Source organism: Ctenopharyngodon idella, chromosome 9 (genome assembly GCF_019924925.1).
Source record: "Ctenopharyngodon idella isolate HZGC_01 chromosome 9, HZGC01, whole genome shotgun sequence".
Classification (NCBI taxonomy): Eukaryota; Metazoa; Chordata; class Actinopteri; order Cypriniformes; family Xenocyprididae; genus Ctenopharyngodon; species Ctenopharyngodon idella.
In genome coordinates, this window is record NC_067228.1 from 31,898,706 (window position 1) to 31,925,149 (window position 26,444).

The 26,444-nt window shown below is 36.1% G+C and overlaps 1 protein-coding gene across 1 annotated transcript; it reads left to right on the forward strand.

Annotated features, from left to right (window-relative positions):
- The first annotated feature begins 291 nt into the window (after positions 1–291).
- Positions 292–25,657, forward strand: gad1a (glutamate decarboxylase 1a). The gene is given in 18 exon segments (XM_051906766.1): positions 292–694; positions 1,536–1,727; positions 3,305–3,364; positions 4,843–4,995; positions 7,365–7,607; positions 7,729–7,819; positions 11,398–11,510; positions 12,800–12,876; positions 12,878–12,916; positions 16,256–16,335; positions 16,422–16,476; positions 18,223–18,339; positions 18,434–18,498; positions 19,407–19,485; positions 19,716–19,865; positions 20,689–20,796; positions 21,371–21,460; positions 23,029–25,657. Coding segments are annotated over 17 exon segments (1,782 nt in total). The 5' UTR covers positions 292–694; positions 1,536–1,639; the 3' UTR covers positions 23,203–25,657.
- The last annotated feature ends 787 nt before the right edge of the window (positions 25,658–26,444 follow it).

The window sequence follows — 26,444 nt, forward strand, 5'->3', positions numbered from 1 at the left end:
AACGCTTGCTGCCACCATGTGGAATTCTTCTTCAACATCAGTCTGAAAAGCGTCACCTTTCGTGGCCAACATTTAGGACTAAAACTTCTGAGACAAGAGCTTCTCTTTTCAAGGTTAAGAGGATCGCTTGTCCCATAAACATATAAACCTCCAGGCTCGACGCTAAAGTAGCATATCGCTTATGGATATTCATTATAAACAACCTGTTCAAAAACAGGTGCGAATAAAACATGACATTTAGTGTTCGACAAGCACTGTTGTCCTTGATGTTTCAAGGTCAGAATGACACAGAGTCCACTGAAGCAGCATGTCGTGTGTTGTGTTGTTGTGTGTGGCTGTTGTGTTCAACTTGGGAAGTGTTTGTTCGTGACTTCCTTTCTCATTTAAGGCGCAAAGTCCTGCGGGAACGTGCCAGAGCTGTCGTAATGCTCATGCCGATGCTCCTGTAGAAATGAAATGTGTTTCAGAGCCAATCTGATGTTGTGGAGGGGTTCGAGGATTACCAGCCGTGCGTCTGCGCATCGAATAAATAGGCGATTTACGCTCTGGACAGCAGCAAATAAAACATTGCCTCCGGAAAGGTCATCGTGATCTTTTTGACTGATATTTGTGAGCTGATTTTGGAGGAGTGACGTCGAGGAAATTTAGTTGCGTGGAGATTTTTGATACTGTTCTCTGTCGATTCTTTCACAAGGTAAGAGGCTTCCTTTACTTTTAAATGTTTCTGTTGATCATGTCAAGTAAAATTATTCATCTAACAGGTGCTTCACACAGGTTGCCTTTGTTCATTCGGGAAAACATTTTATGTCTGGGGGCTCTGAAAAAATATATTGCCTATTTGAAGCTAATAATGGCAATCTATATTGCATAATGACATAAAATCAGGTTTCTATTAACATTTCAACAGTCATCAATTTCAATCATCCCTATGTCATCCGAATTTAGAAATCAATATGCACCATTTCTTAATCAATGTTTACATGTGTGGGTTTTTAATCAATATGTTTAATCAATATGATCCTATTAGTAGAGCCTACCAAATCCATTTCTGTGAGAGAAACTTTCAGTTTCAGTTCACAGGTATTATTTCAATTCAAAATCATTTGACAAACTGATCCAGTAGCATTCTCAGTCAAACAAACGAACCAAACATAATTGTTTATTATTGGCTTAACTGACTTAGTTAAGTTAGCCTAAAAATAATGTAGGGCTCGGCAACCTGTGCTTAGACTGTTAAAAAAGAGGATTTCTTCAGGGTTCAGCGATTTTAATAGTTTTAAACCATATGAATTTTATGCTAAAATGGTTCTTTTTTAAGGTTTTGTTCTCCTGCCCTTTAGATTAGAAGGGTTCTATTTCCAGAAGAACTTCTTCTATTGTTACAACTCAAAGAACTTGGACATTTTAAAGAAAAAAATGGCACAGATGGGCTATATGAGATCATCTAATGTAGCTTAAACGAAGTTTTCATAAAGGCTATAATGTGAAAAATCAGCTTCAATTAAACAATGATATTAACGAACCATTAATTGCAGGTCTTGCTGAATTCCCCCATCTCCCCTCCAGTCAGACTTTTGTTGTCTGCTAAAACAGGAGCAGTTTCTCTGAAAGTGAATTGAGGACTTAAACACTTGGGGTGATGGCGGCGTCTGCACCCTCCTCCTCCTCCTCCTCCACTGGCGGCGATCCGGATCCCAACTCGACAAATTTACGGCCACCTTCCTCAAGTAGGTCCATCACCGATAAACCGCTATTTCACTCCGGCTATTTGCTTTGTGGCCAACGCCATTAATCTTGTCGGTGAGGCGGGAAAACGGCGCTATTCGCTACGCGTCAGGACCAACAAATCACCGCAGCATTGAGCGCGCGGCGGACCTCCCGCGTCAGCCAGACCAATGTCGTTGTCAACATAGGTGATGGCCTTTAAACACACCTGCTCACAGGCAATTAGAGAAGACAGACGAGCAACCAACTGTGATCCGTCATTATCCATTTTAAATACATTTTTGTCTTGCTAGATGTACTAACAGGTAGGCTAATTACTGTCATACAAGATTATTTTAAATGTATTAGGCCTATTTAAAATTATTTATCATTTTTATCATTTTAAAACGACCCTTATTATTATTATTATTATTATTATTATTACAGGACAATTCTATAGCTTCAGTATTGTATAAAATATTTTTGTTGTCTCGATGTAAAAGGAAAAAACCGTGAACGAGTCTGTCTGTGTGTAATTATATGAAGTGTGTCTATAATTGTAGGCGCTCTAAATCGGCACTAATGGCTCTGCTCGCTTCACTGTCTTCCTCTGTGATGGGGGAGGCACACAGCTCTGTTTATTAATTTCCTTATGACCGGAACAGAAACATGTTCTTCAAAAATTAGTCACGGCATATTGTGACTTCGTGTAGGCTGTGTCTGTAGCTGCAGGGTAAATAAGCGTCCATTCACCCTGACTATGAGCTCCGTTTTATTCTATTTCTTTAGCAATTATAATATAGATTTTAATATTTTATCTGTCTTTTTTAGATATATATATATATATATATATATATATATATATATATATATATATATATATATATATATATTTCCTTTTATCATTTTCAAAACCGAAAAATCGTCTCTATTCAATTAATAGCTTACAATTAGGTTATCCTCTTGAACTCGAAATGTCCCAGTCTTTCAGACTTTTCAAAATAAGATGATAAAATGCTTAATATAGCCTATATATATATATATTAGTTCAATTGTTTTGGCCATTTGTGAAGATTAGCCTACATTTGGAAATATACAATGTCCTCAGATTTCAAATAATCCGTTTTTTCCTGCATGCCACATTTATAGGCTACCAAGCATGGCAATTATTTACATCACTGTCTAATAAAAAGTAAATCGGTTAAAAACGATTTAATGCACCTGAGATGAATAGAGGAGAAGCCATTTGGAGAAGAATGGGAAGGAAGTGGCTGGCTGGCTGAGGTCTGGACCGACAGAGATAATGAGCTGGTAAATGGGGCTGAACTCGTAATAGCGCTGCTGAGGGTTTGGGCCGCAGGGGCGGGACCGCCGAGCTCCAAATGGAGGTAGCCTCTTGTCCTGATTTGGCCTGTATTAACGCTGAATTCTGTTCAGCTGCCCACATTAATTTCATATTAGTAGCATAAAGGATGGCGCACTTACCGCTTGGGTAAATTTAGGAAGAAGAGGGCTTCAGTTGTATTTTGTGGATAGGCAGGAATCGCTTTATTTCGTAATTTTACGTATACTTAGAGGTTTCGCCGTTTTCTCCCTGTAGACTACGACTGGAGTGGAGTCGCTCATGGATGCACAAGGAAACTTGGAATGAAGATATGCGGTAAGTTGGAAAAAAAAGTTGACTCCTTTATAAACAATTCATTGACTAAGATGGACGTCGCCTGACATACTGTGCCTGAAATACCACTTAAACTGGCACTGTGGTGCATTATATGTCTGTATTAATTGCTTTTTAATGAGCAGACGTGTCATTTAGCGCCCCCTTTTGGTGGTTTCAGTTGGTCACCTAATTGACAGTCAACAGCACCACAGCAATTACCTTTATTATGTACCATGAATGGAGCAGAAGGCTTCAAATGCGTTTCTTTTTTCAAGACAAATTTAAAGGGGTGAGTGTTCGGCATGCCGATTATCTGAAAGACCGAAGATGCACTGCAGACTAAATAAACTGCTGAATATTAGAGGATTGCTAAATATTGATTTGCTTAAACATAACCACACGATTTAAAGAGAAAATCCCTTCGAAAAGGTAAGATTTTTAAAGTTAAAGAATAGCTATTTTACGATTGTTTGTCCGGCAGAGTTACAGTCGAGTTAAGAGGTGAGCAGATACATCTGTGTCCCAAGAGAATTTATGTTTAATGGACATCTATTAATGACAATCCGTCAAGCCTCTGTTTTGCCGAGATAAAGCACGTCGCCTTTACATATGGATGATGCTTTCAAAAGAAATGGTCCCCCATGATTTAATCGTGCTAAATCGGTTTATGGTCGTGTTTCATTTACAGACGAATGAAAATATAGGCCTAAATATAAATAATACTGCCTATAAAATTACAATGTGTTTTACGGAATAACAAAATATAGCTAGAAAATGTATCTTTTATCTGAAAAACTATTTAAATGAAATATTACGTTATTTAACATTTGGCATAGGCCTACTTGAAATGTCGCTCTGGCTGCCGTGTTAAAAGAAGCACCGCTTGAATGATCCCATATATGAAGCTGAAGAAGATGAAGATGAGGACAATGAGGATAAGCTGCAGAAGACAAAATGAAACAGTCTGCAGTGCCGTTGATGCGGATGGAAAGAGCTGCTGCTGTCTCGATGCCGACTTTTTTCTGTCTTGCTAAACTGACATTATGTTAAATCGAATTCCTCTGTAGTAAATGCAATGTGACGAGATCTTAAATTCTGCTCTCAGATAGGCTAGATCTTTAGTTGTTGTTTTTACAGCATATACAAAAGTAAAATTTGTTACGGTCCCTAACACCATCAGTTATAGTCTGTGAGCATCCGCGCGGCATCAGATCCGCGTCCCTCGCGCTCACGTCTGCTTCTCTGTGGTGATGATGAGGCTTCATTGGGCATATAAATCACTGTTACACTGATGTCATCAGTGGTGACATCCCCCCAGATAACCTGTGCCATATAAATACACATGAGTCGGACAGTAAGGACATCCCCACGGCTCCGAAGAGAAGTTTAAAGACATTTAATTTGTGTTTAAATATTTGCTGCAATGTTTGGGAACGGAGGTCGCTCATTTCAGTCTTCTTCTCTGTGTAATAATATAGGATTTTTGCAGAAGAACAATAATGTTGACGACAAGAGCCGAATTGTCGGGTTTTTTAACGATCAGCAGCCCAAGAGCATTTTAACACGGGACAACGAGCGAGACTCTCGCTTCAGACGCACAGAGACTGACTTCTCCAATCTGTATGCAAGAGGTGAGAGATAAAATTTCAATTCAACTTTATTTTACAGACCATTAGAGAGAAGAAACAGTAACAGACAGTGCAAAATATAATATAGGCAATTATACCAATATTTTCTCATAGGTGACTGTTGCACCACATTTTGTTAGACAAAAGCATAATAATATCATTCTGTGAATCATCCAGCCGACAAATACATTTATACGTCAAACTTGTTTTTTTTCCCAGCAGTATCCTCATACAGTCAATTGAGGCAACCTGAAGATAGGCTCACTTTTTTAAACATAACCCACAAAATACTAAAATAACTATTTTCTGTTTATTCACTGTAAAAAAGTATTGTTGGTTTAACTTAAAAAAAAAAGTAAGTTACCTTAAAATTTTAAGTTCATTTAAATTAAAAATTCGAGTTAATACAATGAAGGCGATTGGTTTAATCAACAGAAACTCAAAATATGATGTTATTTTAACCACATTAATTATATAAGTTGATTTGACAAAAGAAAAAATGGGATAACAAATCATGAAAATAATTTTTACAGTGTACCAGAACTGTTCATATTATAAAAATATACTTATAGAATTTGCAATTGGAATTTTTTCTATTTAGTATACACATTTTCTTCTAATAAACAGTTATTTATGTTTTAGAATAAATTAAAAAAGGTTTAAAAAAAACAGTAAAAGCAGATCATGTTTTTTATATATATATAAACTAAAAGTAAATGCACAAGTTCACTCAATTTGACTGATGCAGTATATAGTGAAATTAACATTGTAGTTAGAGTAGATTTTCCATCCACTTAAACTTGGTCTGTTTCTAGAGGTCAGATGTGTCCAAAAGCTGGCTGCATTTCTTCCTTAAATGATTTGTAAAATATCTTTCTCTTTCTGCCTGAAGATTTGACAAAAATGTCAAATGTCATTTACATTTATGTAAATGCTTTGTATGAATTACCTTATGTATCGTTATTTTCATTTTAAATATTCTGCTTTACACTCATTATATATATATATATATATATATATATATATATATATATATATATATATATATATATATATATACATATACACAGTGCTGCTTGAAAGTTTGTGAACCACTTGCAGAATCTGAGAAAATGTGAATAATTTTAACAATATAAGAGAGATCATACAATATGCATGTTATTTTTTTAGTACTGTCCTGAGTAAGATATTTTACATAAAAAATGTTTACATATGGTCCACAAGACAAAAAATAGCTGAATTTATAAAAATGACCCATTTAAAAGTTTGTGAACCCTTGGTTCTTAATACTGTGTGTGGTTACCTGGATGATCTACGACTGTTTTGTGATGGTTGTTCATGAGTCCCTTGTTTGTTCTGAGCAGTTAAACTGCCCAATATTCTTCAGAAAAATCCTCCAGGTCCCAAAAATTCTTCAGTTTTCCAGCATCTTTTGCATATTTGAACCCTTTACAGCAGTGACTGAATGATTTTGAGATCCATCTTTTCACACTGAGGACAACTGAGGGACTCAAACACAACTATTAAAAAAGGTTCAAACATTCACTGATGCTTCAGAAGAAAACACGATGCATTAAGAGTCGGGGGGTGAAAACTTTTGAAGAGGATAAAGATGTCCAAATTTTTCTTATTTTGTTTAAATATCATTTTTTCCATTTAGTACTGCCCTTCGGAAGCAACAGAAGATACCTACATGTATTCCTTGATCTTCAAATTCAAAAGGTTTTCATCCCCTGACTCTTAATGCATTATGTTTCCTTCTGGAGCATCAGTGAATGTTTGAGCTTTTTTTAATAGTTGTGTTTGATTCCCTCAATTGTCCTCAGTGTGAAAAGATGGATCTCAAAATCATACAGTCACTGCTGGAAAGGGTTCAAATATGCAAAAGACCTGGAGGATTTTTCTGAAGAACAGAGCTCAGTTTAACTGCTCAGGACAAACAAGCAACTCATGAACAACCATTACAAAACATAAAAACAGTCATGGATCATCCAGGTAACCACACACAGTATTAGGAATCAAGGGTTCATAAACTTTTGAATGAGGTCATATGTATAAATTCAGATATTTTTTTGTTTTGTGGACTTTATGTAAACTTCGTTAATGTAAAATATATTACTCAAGGACAGTACTAAATAAAAAATAACATGTATTTTGTATGATCCCTCTTATTTTTTTGTTAAAATTATTCACATTTTCACAGATTCTGCAAGTGGTTCACAAACTTTCAAGCAGCACTGTATATATATATATATATATAGCCTACATATATAAATTACATATAACAAATAATTACATATAACAAACAAAAACATTTATGTAGAACAGCAATTTGATTGACTGATAAAACTGTGCAACAAAATTGGTTACAGATCTGCTTCCTGCTAAAAATGGTGAGGAGTACACAATGCAGTTCCTGTTGGAGGTGGTGGAGATCCTCACTAACTATGTGCGGAAGACCTTCGACAGATCCACAAAAGTGCTGGACTTCCATCATCCGCACCAGCTGCTGGAAGGATTGGAGGGCTTCAACTTAGAGCTGTGTGATCAGCCGGAGAGCCTGGAGCAGATCCTGGTGGACTGCAGGGACACACTCAAATACGGAGTCCGGACAGGTGATGACAGATACCTTCTCTTTCAGTCCTGTTAACTAGCAAAAGAAGCATTAGTATCATAGAAACACATGGTTTGTGTGTGTGTGTCTTATTTTCTCTCCTTCTTTCTCTTTCCCTGCAGGTCACCCAAGGTTTTTTAACCAGTTGTCAACAGGTCTAGACATCATTGGCTTAGCTGGAGAGTGGCTAACCTCTACTGCCAACACTAACATGTGAGTTCCACCTTCCTTCCATTCACTTTTGTATGGAATTTGTATTGGGATTTTGTAACTTTTTGATGAAGATGACGAGGCGAGGCATAGCGGATCTTTAGCAGCATAAACATTCATTATACTATGGGGCTCTTGAAATCTCAAATCTGATTGGTTGATGAACACTCTAAGGTTGTGCAATTATTTTCAGAATTATGTTTCATTATGTACGGAAAGCACATACTCTCTTTCTCTCGCTCTCTCTTCCACTCAAACACACACACATACAGTACTAATAGTTTATCAGTAAAATAGTTTAGCAACTTAGAAGCTACATGACATTTCTCACTAGCGAGGTAATAACAGCGCTGTTCTTGAAGCAGATAAACTTACAGTTTAACTGCCGAACACTGTTGAGAGATGCACAGACTCAGGTAATTCACACACGCTTAATCTCTCTCTCTCTCTCTTGCTCTCCTCTAATGTTGTTTTGGAATTAGCATAATGCACACCCGAGGTGAAACGGCCACTAGACAAAGAACTGAGAGAACTGAGGGCAATATACACACACAAGATAATGAACTGAAAAGAAACAGCTGACAGATAATCAATGAACTAATGAAAAACCAGGACAACCAATGAAAAATGTGATACAAACTAAAAGTCCATTAAAAAACGAAACCAGAACACCAACAGAACGTGACAGATTTGTTGTGTTGAGGGAGTTAATGAATTTGACCAAATTAGATCCTTCAGTAATGTGAACATGTAAGAGTTTATATTCAGACTGTCTATGAAGTTTTACAGTATTTGCAAGACAGAACTGCACGTATATTCCCCAAACTTTCTAGATAGGGCTTTTTATAAAGCCTTAACCCTGTGTATTAAAAATCTACTATTAAATTTAGCCCAAATGGCTAAATGTACTGCTTCAACTCAAACTTTGTCTGATCATTTTAGCTTTAGATCTGCTGTATTTTTTTATTTCTATGTTTTTTTTTAAACATCTTACATTTTACATTTAGTCTTGTAGCAGATGCTTTTCTCCAAATCGACTTACAAATGAGAACAGTAGAAGCAATCAAATCAACATGAGTGCAACAGTATACACTTATCTTAAACAACAGATTTGAAAATTTTCCATTGGCTTGCTGTTGAACATTCAAAGTGTAACCAACTTCAGTGACAACATCATTTGTGCATATTCAGACTGTTTAACCATAAAGTCATCTTTACATCATGCACAGCTGACAGAAAACATCACTGTGCTGATGCAGCATTTCATTTACAGAGAATTAAAATCATACATTTAAACTAAGCCTAAAACTTTTGCTGCCTTGCAAGCACTTCCTTCAGGAAAAGCAAATCAAGTGTAATGTTGCTCCACTGGAGACTGGAATAAAATTGGCATTTACCTGAGTGTGCCAGCTCAGAATAACACATATTAGCTCTCAGCAGAAAAGCTCCAGTGATATGTGACAGAGTGTTTTGAGACAGCATGCAGATGGAAATGTCCAGAATGTAGAGTAACACCTCATTGGTCAAGGCTAATTTACAGCTACACGGTGAGACACAGTGCCAGCTGAGCCTCTGACACAATCCACACCTCCACCCCATCATTATCCAGCCACCCATTCATCTATCCATCTATCTAACCTTCCATCCATTCGTCTATTCATTCAAGTAGACTGGTATCTGAGAGAAATATTTTACATTTATATGACCCGTATTGCTGGAATGGTCTGATGTCCCTAAAGTCAGATTACAAAACTAAAAGGAAGTTTAATTCTACTCTAATGGACCAGTATTTTTATTGGTCCATTGGGATATTCTTCATTTATGTAAGGATCTTGTTTGACCTCTGAGGGTCAGAGATTTTATGATGTCTTTCATAGTCCATGCCAAATTCTCCTTTGATCAATAAAAGATTTACTCCTCATCCTCAGATTTACTTCCCTCTTCCCCAAATGACTGAACCTTTGGATTTTAGGGGGCTGTATTTTGTGACTCTGCTGCTTAACGGCTGTAATGGCCAATAGTCAGTTTTATGATAGAACTGATAGTATCATAAAGCAGCAAATGACCACTTTTAGAAAATTACATCAGATTTGATCAAATCAGCTTATGAAAATGCCTTGTTCTCCTCATGAAGTACTTTGGAGTGAGCATTTACAGAAGTTTGTAAAGTATACACTTTTGTAAAGGATAGTCACACTTTTTGCCTCCCTATTGTCAGTCCTTAAAACTTTGTTTTAAAGATATTGAACATTTTGACAGTTATAGCCCAGGAAAAAACATAAACAGTTCTGTAATCAGTGATGGGTAGATTACTTACAAACTGTAATTGGTTACTGCTTCCAAATTAAACGACAAAAATTGTAGTTAGTAACGTAATCCATTACATTACACATTTATGGTCATATAATCTGACTACTTTTAAATTACTTTTGACCGTTTATCACCTTGATTTGTACAGGATATTCTTGTACCATATTGATATAAAAATACAAAGAGAAAGAAAATAAATTCTATATAAAATATATTAATATATTCTGTGTTATCAACTACATGAAATGCATTAAATATTACATTTCTTCAGGGTTTCTCAGAATGGGGTTTGTGAGTTTAATGAAAAGCTTTTAAGTAATTAAATAAGAAAAATTGAAAATTAAAATAAATAATTTTAAAATAAAAACAATCAAAATAAAACACTTATTAAAAAAGATCAAAACATTTTTGTTTACCTGTATGTCATGTGACCATTAACCAACATCAGAGAACCGTGAACTTAATTTTATTTGTTTATTTATTAATTACTTAATTTTTTTTATTGACCTAACTTATTAACTTAAAATCTCAACTTCAAGTAAATATATTAGGTCAAAGAGGTTCAGCTAACAAAAAAGTTGGGGAATCCCTGAATTGCATGTAAATATGAAATGACGTGAATTTGTACATTTTAATGTGTAACATGTAATCATTTAATCAATAAAAAAGTAACTATAGTCTACAAGGATACAAATATTTTAAAATGTAATGTAATCTAAATACAAGTACTTGTAAGAATCTGATTACATAATCCAGATTACATGTAATCAGTTACTTCCCAGCACTATATATATATATATATATATATACATATACATATATATACACACATATATAATATATACCTGCTAGAGAATTGCACTTTTGACACTAAACCTCACTGTTTCTGAGATGCATCCTTGTGTCAATTTCCCCATGTGACAACTAGCCCCGGTCTCCCCTACAGCATATGATTTCACCTTTCATGTTTGCACATGTTCCTGCTGTCTGTAAATTATATGTCAGTACTGTTTATATTGATTAGACAGAACTGCATGAGCACTTGACATTTGCATGTACTAATGAGCTGCTCATCATTACTAATCACCGTGGATGATTATTGACGGGTGCTAATAGGTTGAAGATGCCTCCAGTGAGGGCCTCCCATCAGAATGATTCTGTGATGGATTGAACAGACTTACATGAATACAGATTGCTGTCAAGACACTCATTAATGTGGGACAAGTAGAAATGAGGGGTGTGTGTGTGTGTGTGTGTGTGTGTGTTTACAGGTTCACATATGAGATTGCACCAGTGTTTGTACTGATGGAACAGCTCACCCTGAAGAAAATGCGAGAGATTGTCGGCTGGCCAAACGGAGAGGGCGATGGAATTTTCTCTCCAGGTATGGCCATTTAAACAACAGAATAATTAAGAGTTCTAGATTAAAGGTACACTATGTAACTTTTTTTTCATCAATACAACTTTCTCCAAAACATGTTTTTGTCTTACCCTGATTCACTGTGGTATAAGCCTTTAAGAAGTGTTTATATTTTAGACCTGTCGGGATTGTTTTTTGCAGGAAATTGTGTTCATACGTCTTGTCATATCTGTAAATAGAGAAAAGTTGCTCTGGTACTTTGACACGTGTCTGGTGTGGGAGTGGCATAGGTTAGTTGTCACAACAAGCGAGAAAGGTTGACATGGAGCAGCTAAATCTCCAACCTCCGGGGAATCACCCGTTTAAACAAACGTTGAACAGAGGAGAGTCTGCTGGCAAAAAGAGAATGAGACAGAACACGTAATAAAACAAGAATCAACATTGGCTTGGCTTTTTGGATATGGTGGAAACTGAGAGATTTGAAATATTGTAAAAGCGATGGCGTTTTTATTACTCAACAGGTGAGTAAGTTATTTTATTGAGCAGATAAATTGCCATATGTACTTGCTAACAGAGTTCATTGTAAAGCTTTATCTATTGTGAAGGGTCATATTCATCGCACAGTCACACAGAGCCAAAGCACGACCAAAACAATGTTCTTCTGCAAAATGCATGCAGTTTTTTCCACTAGAGAGCCTAACATTATATAGTATGCCTTTATGGGGTAATTTTTTAACACTGATGTTTTCCTCTCAACAACTGGTGGGTGCACAGATTTACAAACAAACGAAAAATGATTCCTGCAAGCAAACTGTGGCACTGTTAAAAATTTTTTATTTATCTATTTCTTCATAGAGTAGTAATGCAAATTGTTCCAAAATATTTTTACAATGAGTATATGATGTTTACACACTCACAAAAAGAGCTTTACATTTAAATTGTTAAAACTGTGTAATCCGAATGGATGGAAATTTTATATGCAATTCAAATACATAAATCTAAATATTTTTTTGAATGAGATATGAAAAGAAAGAAACCTTATGAGAAGCCAAGAATGGACGGAGGAGCCTGTCTTCATCTGGCTGCCATGTTAAAGCTAATTTTTGCAGACAAACACATGCACGCACAAATATAAATTGGATCCAATATAATCCAGTCACGGAATAATTCTGATAATATTGACTAATTCATTTGTTATTCAATTTATTTGAGGCACATGTAAATGTGTCTGTCTGTTCTTGATATAATTAGCACACAGTGTTAATTACAGACCTACTCATCAGTTAAATGTACTAAAATGTTTGTTCTTGCAGGAGGAGCGATCTCAAACATGTACAGCGTGATGGTGGCACGGTATAAACACTACCCTGAGGTTAAAATCAAAGGCATGGCAGGCGGTTCCCAGACTGGTGCTGTTCACCTCAGAACATGTAGGTCATTCACTCACTCTCTCTTTTTCTTCTCTCTCCCTAAGTTTATTTTTTCTCTCTCCATCTCTGTGTAGTTATATGCTTGTGCACTGAAAAAAAAGTGAAACGAACGTGTCATTTATTGCAGTTTTATATTGATCTAATTAAAAATAATGAATTCTGGTTAAATTCCGGTTAAATTCCATTTTGTTCAGTTTATCTAAAAGTAAATAACACTCTCCAAAGTCAAAATTAAAAGAAACTATTTTGTTTAAATAGTATTTTCACTTCACACTAGAGTGTTGATGTGCAAAACACTTACTGGCTCACTTTACTGACTTTTTTTTTTCAGTGTGGTTTGAGAGCCTGAATGTTTTACTACTATTTTTAATATTTGAATTGTTGCTATCAAATATTTGTGAAGTCACTTAAATGGTTGAACTTACATAATAGGAATGGAATAAAATATGAAAATTCTGTTATCATTTACTCACCCATGAGGGTTGTTCCAAACCTTTATTTTATTTCTCTCTGAACCCCCCGAAAAAACTTTTTTTGCAGAATATCCTGGTGTCTCTTTTCCATACAGTGAATCCAGTGAGCTCCAAAACAGATAAAATAAGCACCATAAAGTACTATAAAAGTAGTCCATACAACTTGTGTGTCATTGATTGAATTTTTAAGCATTGACAGACAAATCTGAAGGCTGTCTGTCATTTTGACAGATTACACTGAGGGTGATCTATTGTAACTATAACTGTAATTCCCACCCCTGTCAAGATGGTGGCGAGCATGCATATTAATGAGCTATTATGTAGCATTGTCTCATCTTTGATCTCAGTTCAAACGGCCAAAGAGTTGTGATGTTGTTGATAAAAGAGGTGAAAATGAGGGACTGATGCGGATGCGGTGGAGGATGAAGGACAAACAACACACAATGTTTATCAATCACAAGCACCCAGTTTAAGCCCATGCAGACCAGGAGGAAGGTTTGAGTTTAGGCAGATACAGAAAGTCGAGTTTAGTTCAGTTTTTTTTTTTTTTTTTTTTAAGTGTTTTGTTCATATTTTAATCGTAATTGTTCATATTTGGCTGTTTGAGCACAAAGGTCATGTTTTAGGGGCCTCCACTGTCACTGCGGAAAAAAACAAACATTCATCTCTTTTGTGTGGTGTTGAAAATGAAAAATGATGCACAGTTGACTGTTAAGGCCCGTTCACACCAAGAACGATAACTATTGCGATAACTGTAGCGATAACTATATTTGCGTCCACACCAACAAACGATAACGGTCTGTTATCTGTGGTTTTGAAGTGTGTAGAACATATTTTACGCTGTTCTTGTTGCATTTACATGGCTTTAACCAGCAGATGTCCTCAGCATGCTATGTTTCGAGTGAATAGCTAGTGTAATCGATCTAATCTAACAGTGAATTTAGCTGACAAAGACAATATAGTGAAAACAATGCCTAGTCTTTTTCACTGCACATTTAAAGGAAGCATGACAGTGTTGACACTAGTGCTAGATACCTGAGGTAATTTTATGTTACACTATTTGCTAGCCTGACATTAGGGGCCCTATTTTAACGATCTAAGCGCATGGTCTAAAGCGTATGGCGCAAGTACACTTAGAGCGTGTCCGAATCCACTTTTGCTAGTTTAAGGATGGAAAAAATGGTCGGCGTGCCTGGCGCATGGTCTGAAAGGTTTGTCCCTATTCTCTTAATGAGTAATGGGTGTGTTTTGGGTGTAACGTGCAATAAACCAATCAGAGTCTCATCTCCCATTCCCTTTAAAAGCCAGTTGCACTCGCACCATGGTGGATTCGCTATTTACATGGCGGGATTTGCAAGCGGAAAAAACTGAACGCTTCTCTAGCGAGGTTAAAGCGCACGAGCAGACCATCTATGGGAAAAGCCGGATTCCACCAAAGCATTTTTTATCTTTATGCACACAATAATAATCTTTTACATTGTAATCCTTTTATTTTTAATATTTGGCATGTTTGTGCGCTGCTGCGCTTCCGTGTGTGTAAAAAGCAGAATGTACGCGCGTGTATATAGGCACATATTACTAACGCGCTCTTTAAATAACAAAACAAATATTGCGCCATTGACTTTCGACCAGGTTTCAGTTGGTCAATGGCGCAGTCAATTTCAGTTGCATCGAAATACTAACAATGTGCCTGAACACACCTCGTTTTCAGACCAGCACAACCATGGGCGCACAAATGGGCGCAAAGGTATTTGCTATTTAAACAACGTGGCGCTGGACGTGAAAGTGAAAACTGCGTCAGGCTGAAACTAGCAAAAAACACTTGCGTCGCGCCTGGTGCCGCTTTGCGCTGGGTGTATGATAGGGCCCAATGATCTCCGTTAATACTTCTCACGATTTATTCCGGGGAATGACACATTATATCAATTTTCTTTAAAGTCTTCTTTTGTCATACAATGGTTTCTTTTTCTGGACCTCGGCAATTAACTTCTCCGCAATGCTGTATGCCATTTTAAATGTGCGAGCCCTTAAATTAAAATGGATTCTGATTGGCTGTCAGTGTTTTATCATTCAACAGCTGGAAAAAAAAATTTCTGAAAGTGATCCCAACGATATCGTTTCTCTATATCGTTATCGTTATAGCTGTGGTTTGGACACTGCTATTCTCTTAAATTTAGCATGATTTTTAGAACTATATCTTTATCGTTATCTTTATAGTTATCGTTCTTGGTGTGAACGGACCTTTAATCTGTTCTCTTCATGTGAGTGAAAACAAAAGCTATTAAATGATTATAATTAAAATATGAAAATTTAAATGATGGGTAATAATAGATTATGACAGAGTTTTTACGACCCTGTCCGTCAAGATGATGGACGATGACAAAGTCTGACGCAACCACTTATTGTAAGTCTTCTGAAACCATAGCATTTTGTGAGATCAAAAGATCAAAATTTTACCCAATACTCTCTGTAAATCTCCTTTGCCGCAGCTCTCACATCTCATTAAGATATCAATGACATCAAACGTTCGCGGTTCCATGACAGATCATCATTGATGTCCAACCTGGTGTGATGTGTCTTGCACCTTATTTGAATGTGTGCAAATGCAAATGAGATGTGAGAGCTATGCTGGATGGTGCTTTCCGTGGGCTTGTCTGTCAGTTTTGAAGCTTGACAGACCTCATCTCTATTCACTTTCATTGTATGGAATAGAGATGCCAGGATATTCTGCAGAACATCTCTTTTACAAGTTTGGCATGACGTGAAGATGAATTAATTTTCTTTTTTTTTTTCTTTTCTTGGTAAAGTTTACATTTAATGTACGAGCTATCATACACTTACAAGTCTGTTACAATATTGTTCCCAGAGTCACTACTCTATAAAGAAGGCCAGTGCAGTGCTGGGTTTTGGCACAGAGAATCTGATCTTGCTGAGCACAGATGAAAGGTAAGCAGAAGCTCTCTGTGTCTGTGCTGTGTTTTTGTGGACCCTCTCATCAGTGAGAGTCTGTTACATTTGTGTCTCTTTGTTAGAGGTAGAGTCATTCCGGCTGATCTGGAGGCCAAAGTCATTGACGCCAAACAGAAGGTGAGTGTCCTGTACACAAGAATAAACTCTTCAACACACCTCTCTGTCATCTCATTACGCTACTCGTCATGTTAAAGGATTAGTTCACTTCAGAATTAAAATTTCCTGATAATTTACTCACCCCCATGTCATCCAAGATGTTTGTCTTTCTTTCTTCAGAAATTAAGGTTTTTGAGGAAAACATTCCAGGATTTTTCTCCATATAGTGGACTTCAACGGCTACCAACAGTTTGAAGGTCCAAACTGCAGTTTCAGTGCAGCTTCAAAGGGCTCTACACGATCCCAGACGAGGATCTTGTCTAGTGAAACAATGGGTCATTTTCTAAGAAAATAAATATTATATACTTTTTAACCACAAATCTTGCACTGCTCCGCGATGTGCCACGCATTACGTAATCACGTTGGAAAGGTCACGTGTGACGTAGGCAGAAGTACCGAGCAAGTGTTTACAAAGCAAACATGCAAAGATCAAGTCAAACACCCTTTACAAAAAAAGGTAAGTTTTTGAAGTTGGAGGAGAAAATGAGATGGAGTTTTTCGCCCTGCCATGGTACTTCCGCCTACGTCACGCGTGACCTTTCCATCATGATTACGTCATGCGTGGCGCATCGCAGAGCAGTGCAAGATGAGCATTTGTAGTTAAAAATTATATACATTTTTATTTTTTTTAGAAAATGACCAATTGTTTCTCTAGATAAGACCCTTATTCCTCGTCTGGGATGAAGTAGAGTCCCTTGAAGCTGCACTGAAACTGACATTTGGACCTTCAACCCGTTGAACCCCAGTGAAGTCTACTATATGGAGAAAAATCCTAGAGTGTTTTCCTCAAAAACCATCATTTCTTTTCGACTGAAGATAGGAAGACATAAACATCTTGGATGACATGGGGGTGAGTAAATTATCAGGACATTTTCATTCTGAAGTGAACTAATCCTTTAAGAGGTTAAAAGTGCACTTTGTAATAATGTCAAATTAAACATTTTTTTTTCTTTAAAGTACATCTTATATCATTATCTTTTAATAAACGTTTGTCATGCTTTAAAGTAAACTTATTTTGATGTGTTGACTAAAGGCTATGATACACAGGACAACTTTTTGAGCAATGTTGCTGTCAACAAGCAACCAGGTGAGACACAGGGCCCATGACCAATCTAAAGTATCCAGATAGAAATTTGTTGCACACTCTCAATGGGAAAGTACCCAAGCAACATCGCTCGGCAACATTGCCTGGCAACATTGCTAAAAAAAATTTCCCTTTGTATCATCACCTTAACATACTAAAGCACATGTAATGTACTTGATATTAATTTCAACTGTATGTGTTATTCGATATTACATTTAAAGTTAATATATTTTAAATGTACTAGACTTATTAGACTCAGAAATGTGTAATTACAAATATATCTAAATACTTGACATACAAGTTTCAATATGACATTAAAGTACATTTTAGATTACCATAAATGCTTGTCAGTACATTCAGCAGTACACCTTAAACATATTTCAAAGACAATAGAACTAATTATAAAACTTCTTTTAAAGATATACTTAAGTTCTACTTAAGTGAGTCAAAAACGCTCTGAAATTCAGCTAATTGCATTTAATATGAATTTAAACTATAACACATTTTCATTTAATTAATTAACATAATTAGTTTTGAGCAGTGCATCTGCAACTTTGATTTCAATTGTGTATGTTAAGTCAGTTTATCTGGTGAAGTGGCTTTGTTGTGTCTGTGCTGTCCAGGGGTTTGTGCCGATGTTTGTGAACGCTACAGCTGGATCTACAGTGTACGGAGCCTTTGATCCAATCAATGAGATCGCCGACATCTGTGAGAAATACAACATTTGGCTTCATGTGGATGTGCGTTTGTGATCATTTCTTTACTCATGTAAACTGATGTATTATGTTAAAACGCTGTGAATAAGTTTCTGATGGTGTGAATATGTTTTTTAAGGGAGCGTGGGGTGGAGGTTTGCTGATGTCCAGAAAACACAGACACAAGCTTAACGGCATTGAGAGGTATCATGCATAAGCACCAGTGGCATTGGGATGATCTCAAAAAGTGGAGAGACATATTATAAACCTTATGTGCTTGCTTCATGAATATTATATTATATTCATGAATATTATTTTACCATATAAATATAGTACATATTAAAGTGATGCTTTAAATAAGTACACTTATTTTGATGTGTTGACTGACATACTAAAGTACATGTAAAGTATTTGATTTTAATTGTAACTGTAGTATTATTAAATATTACATTTATAGTTAATTTATTTTCAAATGTACTAGATTGCACTTCATTACAAATGTGTAGTTACATATATATTTAAATACATGACATGAAAGTAAAATAGAAATAACATTAAAGTATTTAGTTCAGTTATAGTAATTTTTTCAGTTACAGTTTACATTCAGCAGTACACCATATTTCAAAGACAAAAGTAATAATGAAATTACACTTAAAGATGTACTTAAATCCTACTTAAATGGGTAAAAAACACTTTGAGGTTTAGCTAACTGCATTTAATATAATTCTTTTAAACTACATTCAATTTATTTGCAATTAACATGCAATTAATTGTCCAAAAACATTACATTCAGTACACACTTAAGTATACTGTTACTGTAATAAGAACTCATTTCACAAGAGCTGTCCACTGCTGATTCAACCAGTTAGTAGAGGTTTCTGCTTGGTCCTAAATTCCTTGGATTTATGAGCCTGCTTATCTTTGCACTGCAGTCAAGCAAAATGAAATTGCAATATAAAGATTTCCCAAAATGGGAGGGGCAGACTTAGACATTACTAAATGTTATAATGGTTGCTACACCCCTGTTAAGTACATACGCTACTATGTTCTTGCCTCTATAACCAACTAAACTGTGTGCCAACACCGTGTTCTGATCAGTACTGTTTCTGCAGAGCTAACTCTGTCACATGGAACCCACACAAGATGATGGGTGTTCCACTACAGTGCTCCGCCATTCTGGTCCGAGAGAAGGTAAGAGAGAAAGACAGAAATGGGGGTGGTGGAATGAATGAGTCTAAATAGTAATAGAATGGAGTAAAATTTAATGAAAGAATAAGAATACAAAGAAAACTGAATAGAAATGAAATTTTCAAAAGACAAGAAAGTAAAAGAGCAATAGACAGGACAGTTTGACATGATTATGTTCATCTCTGCTCACAGCTCCTGCTATCTCACTGTGTTCATGTGTGTGTGTTTAACAGGGTCTACTACAGGACTGCAACTCCATGTGTGCTGGATATCTCTTTCAGCCAGATAAACAGTATGATGTCAACTATGACACGGGGGACAAGGCCATACAGTGTGGCCGCCATGTAGACATCTTCAAATTCTGGCTCATGTGGAAGTCAAAGGTGTGTGTGCACATTCATGAGATCAGTGAAGCTCAGTGTCTGATAATGTGTTACTCATGAATTACTCAAACAAATGGATTGATGGATGATAGATGAATGGTGGATGGATGATGGCTGGATGAATGGATGTATAGATGAATGGTTGGTTGGATGGATGTATGAATGAATGAATAGATGGAAAGATGGATGGATGGTAGGGTTGGGCTGTTAGTGTTGTTGTTGTTCACTGTAGACATCGTCCAATGCTAATTTGGTAGACATCGCCCCTAATAGATGGATGATAAATGGATGAATGAATGGATGGATGGATGGATGAACGGTTGGACGGATAATGGATGAATGGTGGATAGATGGATGATGTATGGATGGTCGGATGGATGAACGGTTGGATGGATGGATGGATGGATGGATGATGGCTGGATGGATGATGGCTGGATGGATGGATGAACGGTTGGATGGATGATGGCTGGATGGATGGATGAACGGTTGGATAGATGGATGGATGGATGGATGATGGATGATGGATGGATGGATGAATGGTTGGATGGATGAATGATGCATGGATGGATGACTGGATGGATGAACGGATGATAGATGGATAGGTGAACAGTTGGATGACTGATGGATGAATGAATGAATGGTTGGATGGATGAATGGGTGGATGGATGGATGGATGGATGGTGGTGGGAGGATGGATGGATGGATGGATGGATGGATGGATGGATGGGTACTGTATTGTCATGTAGTGAATCATTGTCAATCCAACATAAGATGCTTGTGTAGAATATCAGCTGTCATGTTATGGATCGTTCATCTTTAACAGGGCACTATTGGCTTTGAGAAACACATCGACAGATGTTTGGAGCTGTCTGAGTATCTCTACCACAAGATCAAGAACCGAGAAGGATATGAGATGGTGTTTCAAGGGGAGGTGAGTGAAAAAACAACAGAGTTTACCACTGTTAATAATAACATACTCTAGTACTATTCAGAGTCAAGGTGTCTGTTACTAGTCTGAGCCACATCATGGCTCATATGTTCTACAATCTGGTAAGGGCCTGTAACACATTGCTCATGTGGTTCAGGTTTAACTAACATCAAAAACGTCTCTTCAAACTGTTGCTCTGACAGTAGTTGACCTGGAAGAGAAAACTGACAACAGAAGAAGACTGTAGAAGTTTACATCTCTATACTGCCCCTCATGGCAATGCTGAGAATGCAGCACATACTTGCATTGCATTATGATTTGCATTCTGACACATTTCAGAATGCACCAATACATGAAATCGCATTTGTGTTACTCAAAGTGTTTACGTTCATGTACTTGTGTAGAGTATATTCCAGATCTTAGATGACCTTAGAGATGTTGAAAATGAACACTCACAGTGCACAGAAGCAAAGAATGTAGCAATTTATTATGATTCACAAATGTATAATTTGTTCGAAGAGTACTTTGACAAATGTAAAATTTTAAATGCTATGCTGTCTTTCTGTCTGTTTCTTAGCCACAGCACACCAATGTGTGTTTCTGGTACATTCCTCCAAGCCTGCGACTCCTGCCAGATGGAGAGGAGAAAAGACAACGGCTTCATAAGGTGAGATGATACTCAAAGACTCATTCCTCCTCTTATATACACAAACTAATAAAATACAAATGTGTACACTATAGTGTCATCAAAAATATCGATATTTCGATACGTATCAATACTGCAGTATCGATACACCGATACCAGTTGCACATTCTCTCTCTCTTCTCTCCAACGGCGAATTGACACACACCTGCCTCCTCTCACTTACTTGTCTCATTCTCTCTGGTTGAATTGTGCTTGTTTTGCACATCATTTTACATAATCCCCGCAGGTTTTGCACTCACACCAAAAGCGTGCACACCACTGATCTATATAAGGGGGGCGCACATAAAGCCACCTCTCAAACAGCTCACGAGTACCAAATTGAGTTGTTTTTTTCCTGGCTTAATGGCTTCAAAAACACACAAAATTGTCAAAATACCAGTCTTGGCGAGTATTCAGGTAAAAACAGTCAGTTTTGGAACGTAAATGGTTGAGAAAACAAATGTTGTGTAACAGTATATTGGATCCGTGCATAGGCTCTTAAAGTGACAGCAGCCTAATTTCCCTGCTGCTGTCTGTCATGTTAATCAAAGAACAAAAGAGAGACAAAATCACTCACTGCTCTTGACTGAATAACTTTTGTAAATTTAATTTGTAAGCATTCATCTGTATTTAATTTAATTTTTTTTTTTTACAATTAAGAATATCCAGTGTTATTTTACATTTGATTACTTTATTTGATTATTATAGTATTTCTTACTTGAATACTACTATTAGACCCACCTGAAAAACTGCTTATTTGTGCTTATTTCCTTTGTATCTTTATTCTGTCGTATTTATTTGTGCTATCCTTTGCAGTTTATTTGTTCTTATTTTATGACTGACTGTTTATTTGTCTTTTTTTTTTTTTGTTGCTGTTGTAAATTTAGTTCAGAATTTCAAATAAAGCCTTTGTGTGTAAGCTATTGCAACAAAATTAATCAAATTATCACCAAAAAAAATAAAAAAATAAAAATGAGATAATAAAAATATCTGTATTGTGGTATATATGGCAGTTTTCCTTGTGGTATCGATAGAAAATTGTATCGTATATCTGTATTTTTCAAGGTATCGTATTGAAGTTGGAAATTCCAGTATCGTGACAACACTAGTTGTGTCAAAAGTTTGTATTAATTACGATTTTTTAAATGTTTTTGAAAGAAGTCTCTGCTTACCAGGCCTGCATTATTTAATAAAAATTACAGTAAAACATCAATATTGTGAAGTATTATTACAGTTTAAAAGAACTCTTTTCTATTTTAATATTATTATATTTTAAAACTGAATTTTCAGTGTCTTCTGTTATTTGAAATTGTAAACATATTTCACAATATTGCTGTTTTTTACTGTATTTTTAATCAAATAAATTCCTCCTTGATGGGCATAAGACAAAATTATAAATATTCCAAACTTTTGACCAGTACGCCACATATATCACTACAAAGAACTCACTTTATTTAGCAAGGTTACCATAATACTGTACAACAAAATACTTTACATGTATTCATAATACTGTACAAGTATTAAACTTCTGTCTTGTGAATTTTATCTAGGTTGCCCCCAAGATCAAGGCACTGATGATGGAGTGTGGGACAACAATGGTGGGCTACCAGCCTCAGGGTAATAAGGTCAACTTCTTCAGAATGGTCATCTCCAATCCAGCTGTAACCAGGTCTGACATTGACTTCCTGATTGATGAGATAGAAAGACTGGGACAAGATTTATAGAGTGCACCGGGTGAAAATTCAGTAGACGTTAGTAGATTCTGTAGGAATATAGGAAATTGAGAAGACATTCTGAAGTTTTGTATAAGCTGGACATTCCAGAGTATTAGACCAGCGAAGTGCTCTAGAATAATGAACCTCTCAGATATTCTACAATGTTCCACTGAGAAATTGGACATTCCAGAATGCAGAGGTGATGAGCTCTTTGAGCTATAATTTCATAATGAAGGACCAGATTTTCATCCTATGACATTATATGTCTTCTCCTCTTCCCTTATCCCAGTTGTCTGTCTGTTGTGTTCTGTTCTGTTTTTTCTTTTAACTGGAAATATTATACTCACTGTAAACTGCACAACTGTACATTAAAGGAATATTCAAGGTTGATTACCACAGAAGTTAGAAATAATTTGTCCATCACTTTGTACAAAGAAACAATAATTGTGCTTACAGTATAGCTTTTACAATGGAAATATAAGGAGCAAGGCATTACATTGGGAATCATAATACCACACTGCATTAAAAATATAGTCACAAATACAAAGTTCTGTCATGAAACTCTAGATGGCACAGGCTAATAGGTCCTTTAACTCAACCTGCTCGTAATCACATTATCTCTAGGACAGAGCTGATTGGTTCCTGCTGTATCAGTAGCCAATGAGCTTGCGTGCTCAACCTTCAAATACTTTGGTAGCATTGCCTTTGCAGTGCAGCGCGCTTCAGAAACCCTCCACCTTCCCCAGCTCCACCTGTATAGATCTGCTACGGGTAATTCATGTACGTTATATTGTACAGCAGCAGCATGTCTTACTTGCTCATAGCAGCGTGTCATGTATGTATTGGCAGTAGCAAGTCCCGTATTTGCTCTGCAGCAGCAGCAGCAGCAATAATCAACAGCAGCAGCAGCAGCAGCAATAAAAGCAGCGGCAGCGTAGCAGATCTATTCCGCCAAGACCAAACATATCAACATTGTCATATCCATTACCATGCCAAACACTCAGAGAGTTGTCATGACAGAAATATGATTTAGACAACTTGCAGCTCAAATATCACACAGTTTTGTACAGAATGATTAAGATAAGCACATTAACAAAAAATAATAGGTTTAAATTTGTGCTTTAAAACCTGAATGTCTTGCCCCAGAGAGTTCTATTATAAGTACATTAATTTAAACGCAACATTTATGTACAAGCTGAGAGACAAATCAAAATCATTTTCTGTGGAAATAGTGCATAACTTTTGAACCAGGAACATTTCCTTCAAAATCCAAAACTGGTCTGAATTCTCAATAAAAATAAGAGTTTTGGAATATACTGTACTTTATCACCATCTAATAGCCTCCTGGACAGTCAGCAGTCAAATGCATTAATTCTTAGCTGTTATGTAATGAAGATTAATTGAAGTGTGTACCATTGTACCAAGTACTGTACTGACACGCTGTGTTTTTAGAATTTATGACTCTTTGTGCAAATTGTGATTGTTTGTGACAAACATATATCACATAGTTTTACAGTAAGAAATGTTTGAATAGTGGTAAAGATTAAATAGGGATATTTGATGAGATATTATTTATATCACAAGAATAATTGTGTGACAGAGATTACTCCTCTAGTATTTTCATTTGTATTTTGAGAGACAATATTTATCTGTATTGTCTAAAACAGTGCATTAGAGATTTTCATTCATTTATTAACCAAAGACATGGAACAAAAATTATATTTCACTGTCAGTCAACACTTAAGTAACTACACTATATGGCCAAAAGTATGTTGATTCTAATTAATGGGTTTGGTCGTTCCAGTAATTCCAGTGAAGACATTTTAATGCTACTTCATAATGACATTCTAGAGAAATGTTGGTGCCAAAACAGGGTCCATATAAATATGGTTTACAAAGTCCATTGTGGAAGACTTTGACGGGTCTGCACAAAGCCCAGACGTGAACCCCACTAAACAACTTTGCCAAACTCAACATTATTGCCTCTGGCCATATAGTGTATCTAACTTAGTCTAAAAAATGAATGTTATGATATCAATATAACAGAGCATTTTCCAACCATACTGCAGTAAATGGTATACAACCAACTTAAAAAAGGGAAGGAAGAATGCTAACATTAAAGTCTAAGTGTTTATTTGGTTAAGAGAGAAGCACAGCAACATGTCAATCCAGAAAAGGAAATGTATTTTATTAGCTGCTATTTGTAGTATTAGTAATAAGGTTTCATTTCTTCGGTATATGCCAAACACAATTACACATTCCTGAATCAACAAACTATGCTAATATTTTGTGTACGCTATGCTTTCTTCAGTCTGCACTGTAGATGTAAAGCTAAAGATCTCTACATTGAAGGCCCTGAGTGTTTACTAATCAAAAGATGTGCATTTTAAATGGCCTGCAATATGTGCAATATTGCTGTTCACTGTCACCAATACAAATAAACACTCAGCTTTAAAAACGCTGATTTATTTTGTGTTTATTCATAAACGAAGGGAATGAAGGTTATCACATGTAACACCAAACAGAACACTGGACCAAGTGTTTTTACTTTAACCTTTATTTATATAGTGCTTTATACAACACAGATTGTTTCAAAGCAGTTTCACTGTAATAAGAAAATATCAGAATCAATAATGCAAACTTCATCATATAATAGACAAATTCAAATTCTGCTGGAAAGCAGGTCTAAAGAAGGGAATAGTGTCATTATTCAGCTCAAGTCAGTTCAATGTTGATTCAGTTCAGTTCAATAAATGTGTAAAGTTCATCACTTATGAATCGTTTATGTTGTGTTACAACATTGTTCTATTCACACATAAATATGTGGTGAAGTCTGAGACTACTAGTGGAAATGCTAGTATTCTGAATTTTGTTTTGTATATGTAATGACATTTTTTCGTTACAAGTTATATTATCCATACAAGAAATTAAGTGAAAAGTTTAATTTAATCAATGTTCATCTTGTAATATTGAGGTTTTGCCACATAAGCAGTGAATAGAGCATCCCTTAAAAATGATTGGCACTTCCAGTGAATGCAGTGTTCTATGTTATTATGGTTTTCTCTGAAGAGAAAACGGGGTGTCATTGGGTCAGTTCCTTCATAGACATGGTCCAGCATGAGGAACAGAATCAAAGCACTGTGGAAAATCATCATTCGTTGTAACATAAAAAGCCAGGACTGTGCCATACCACTCATTAGACTGCATAAGCTGCTGAATTTCCATGTTCCAGCCCATTTCACAGGGATTAT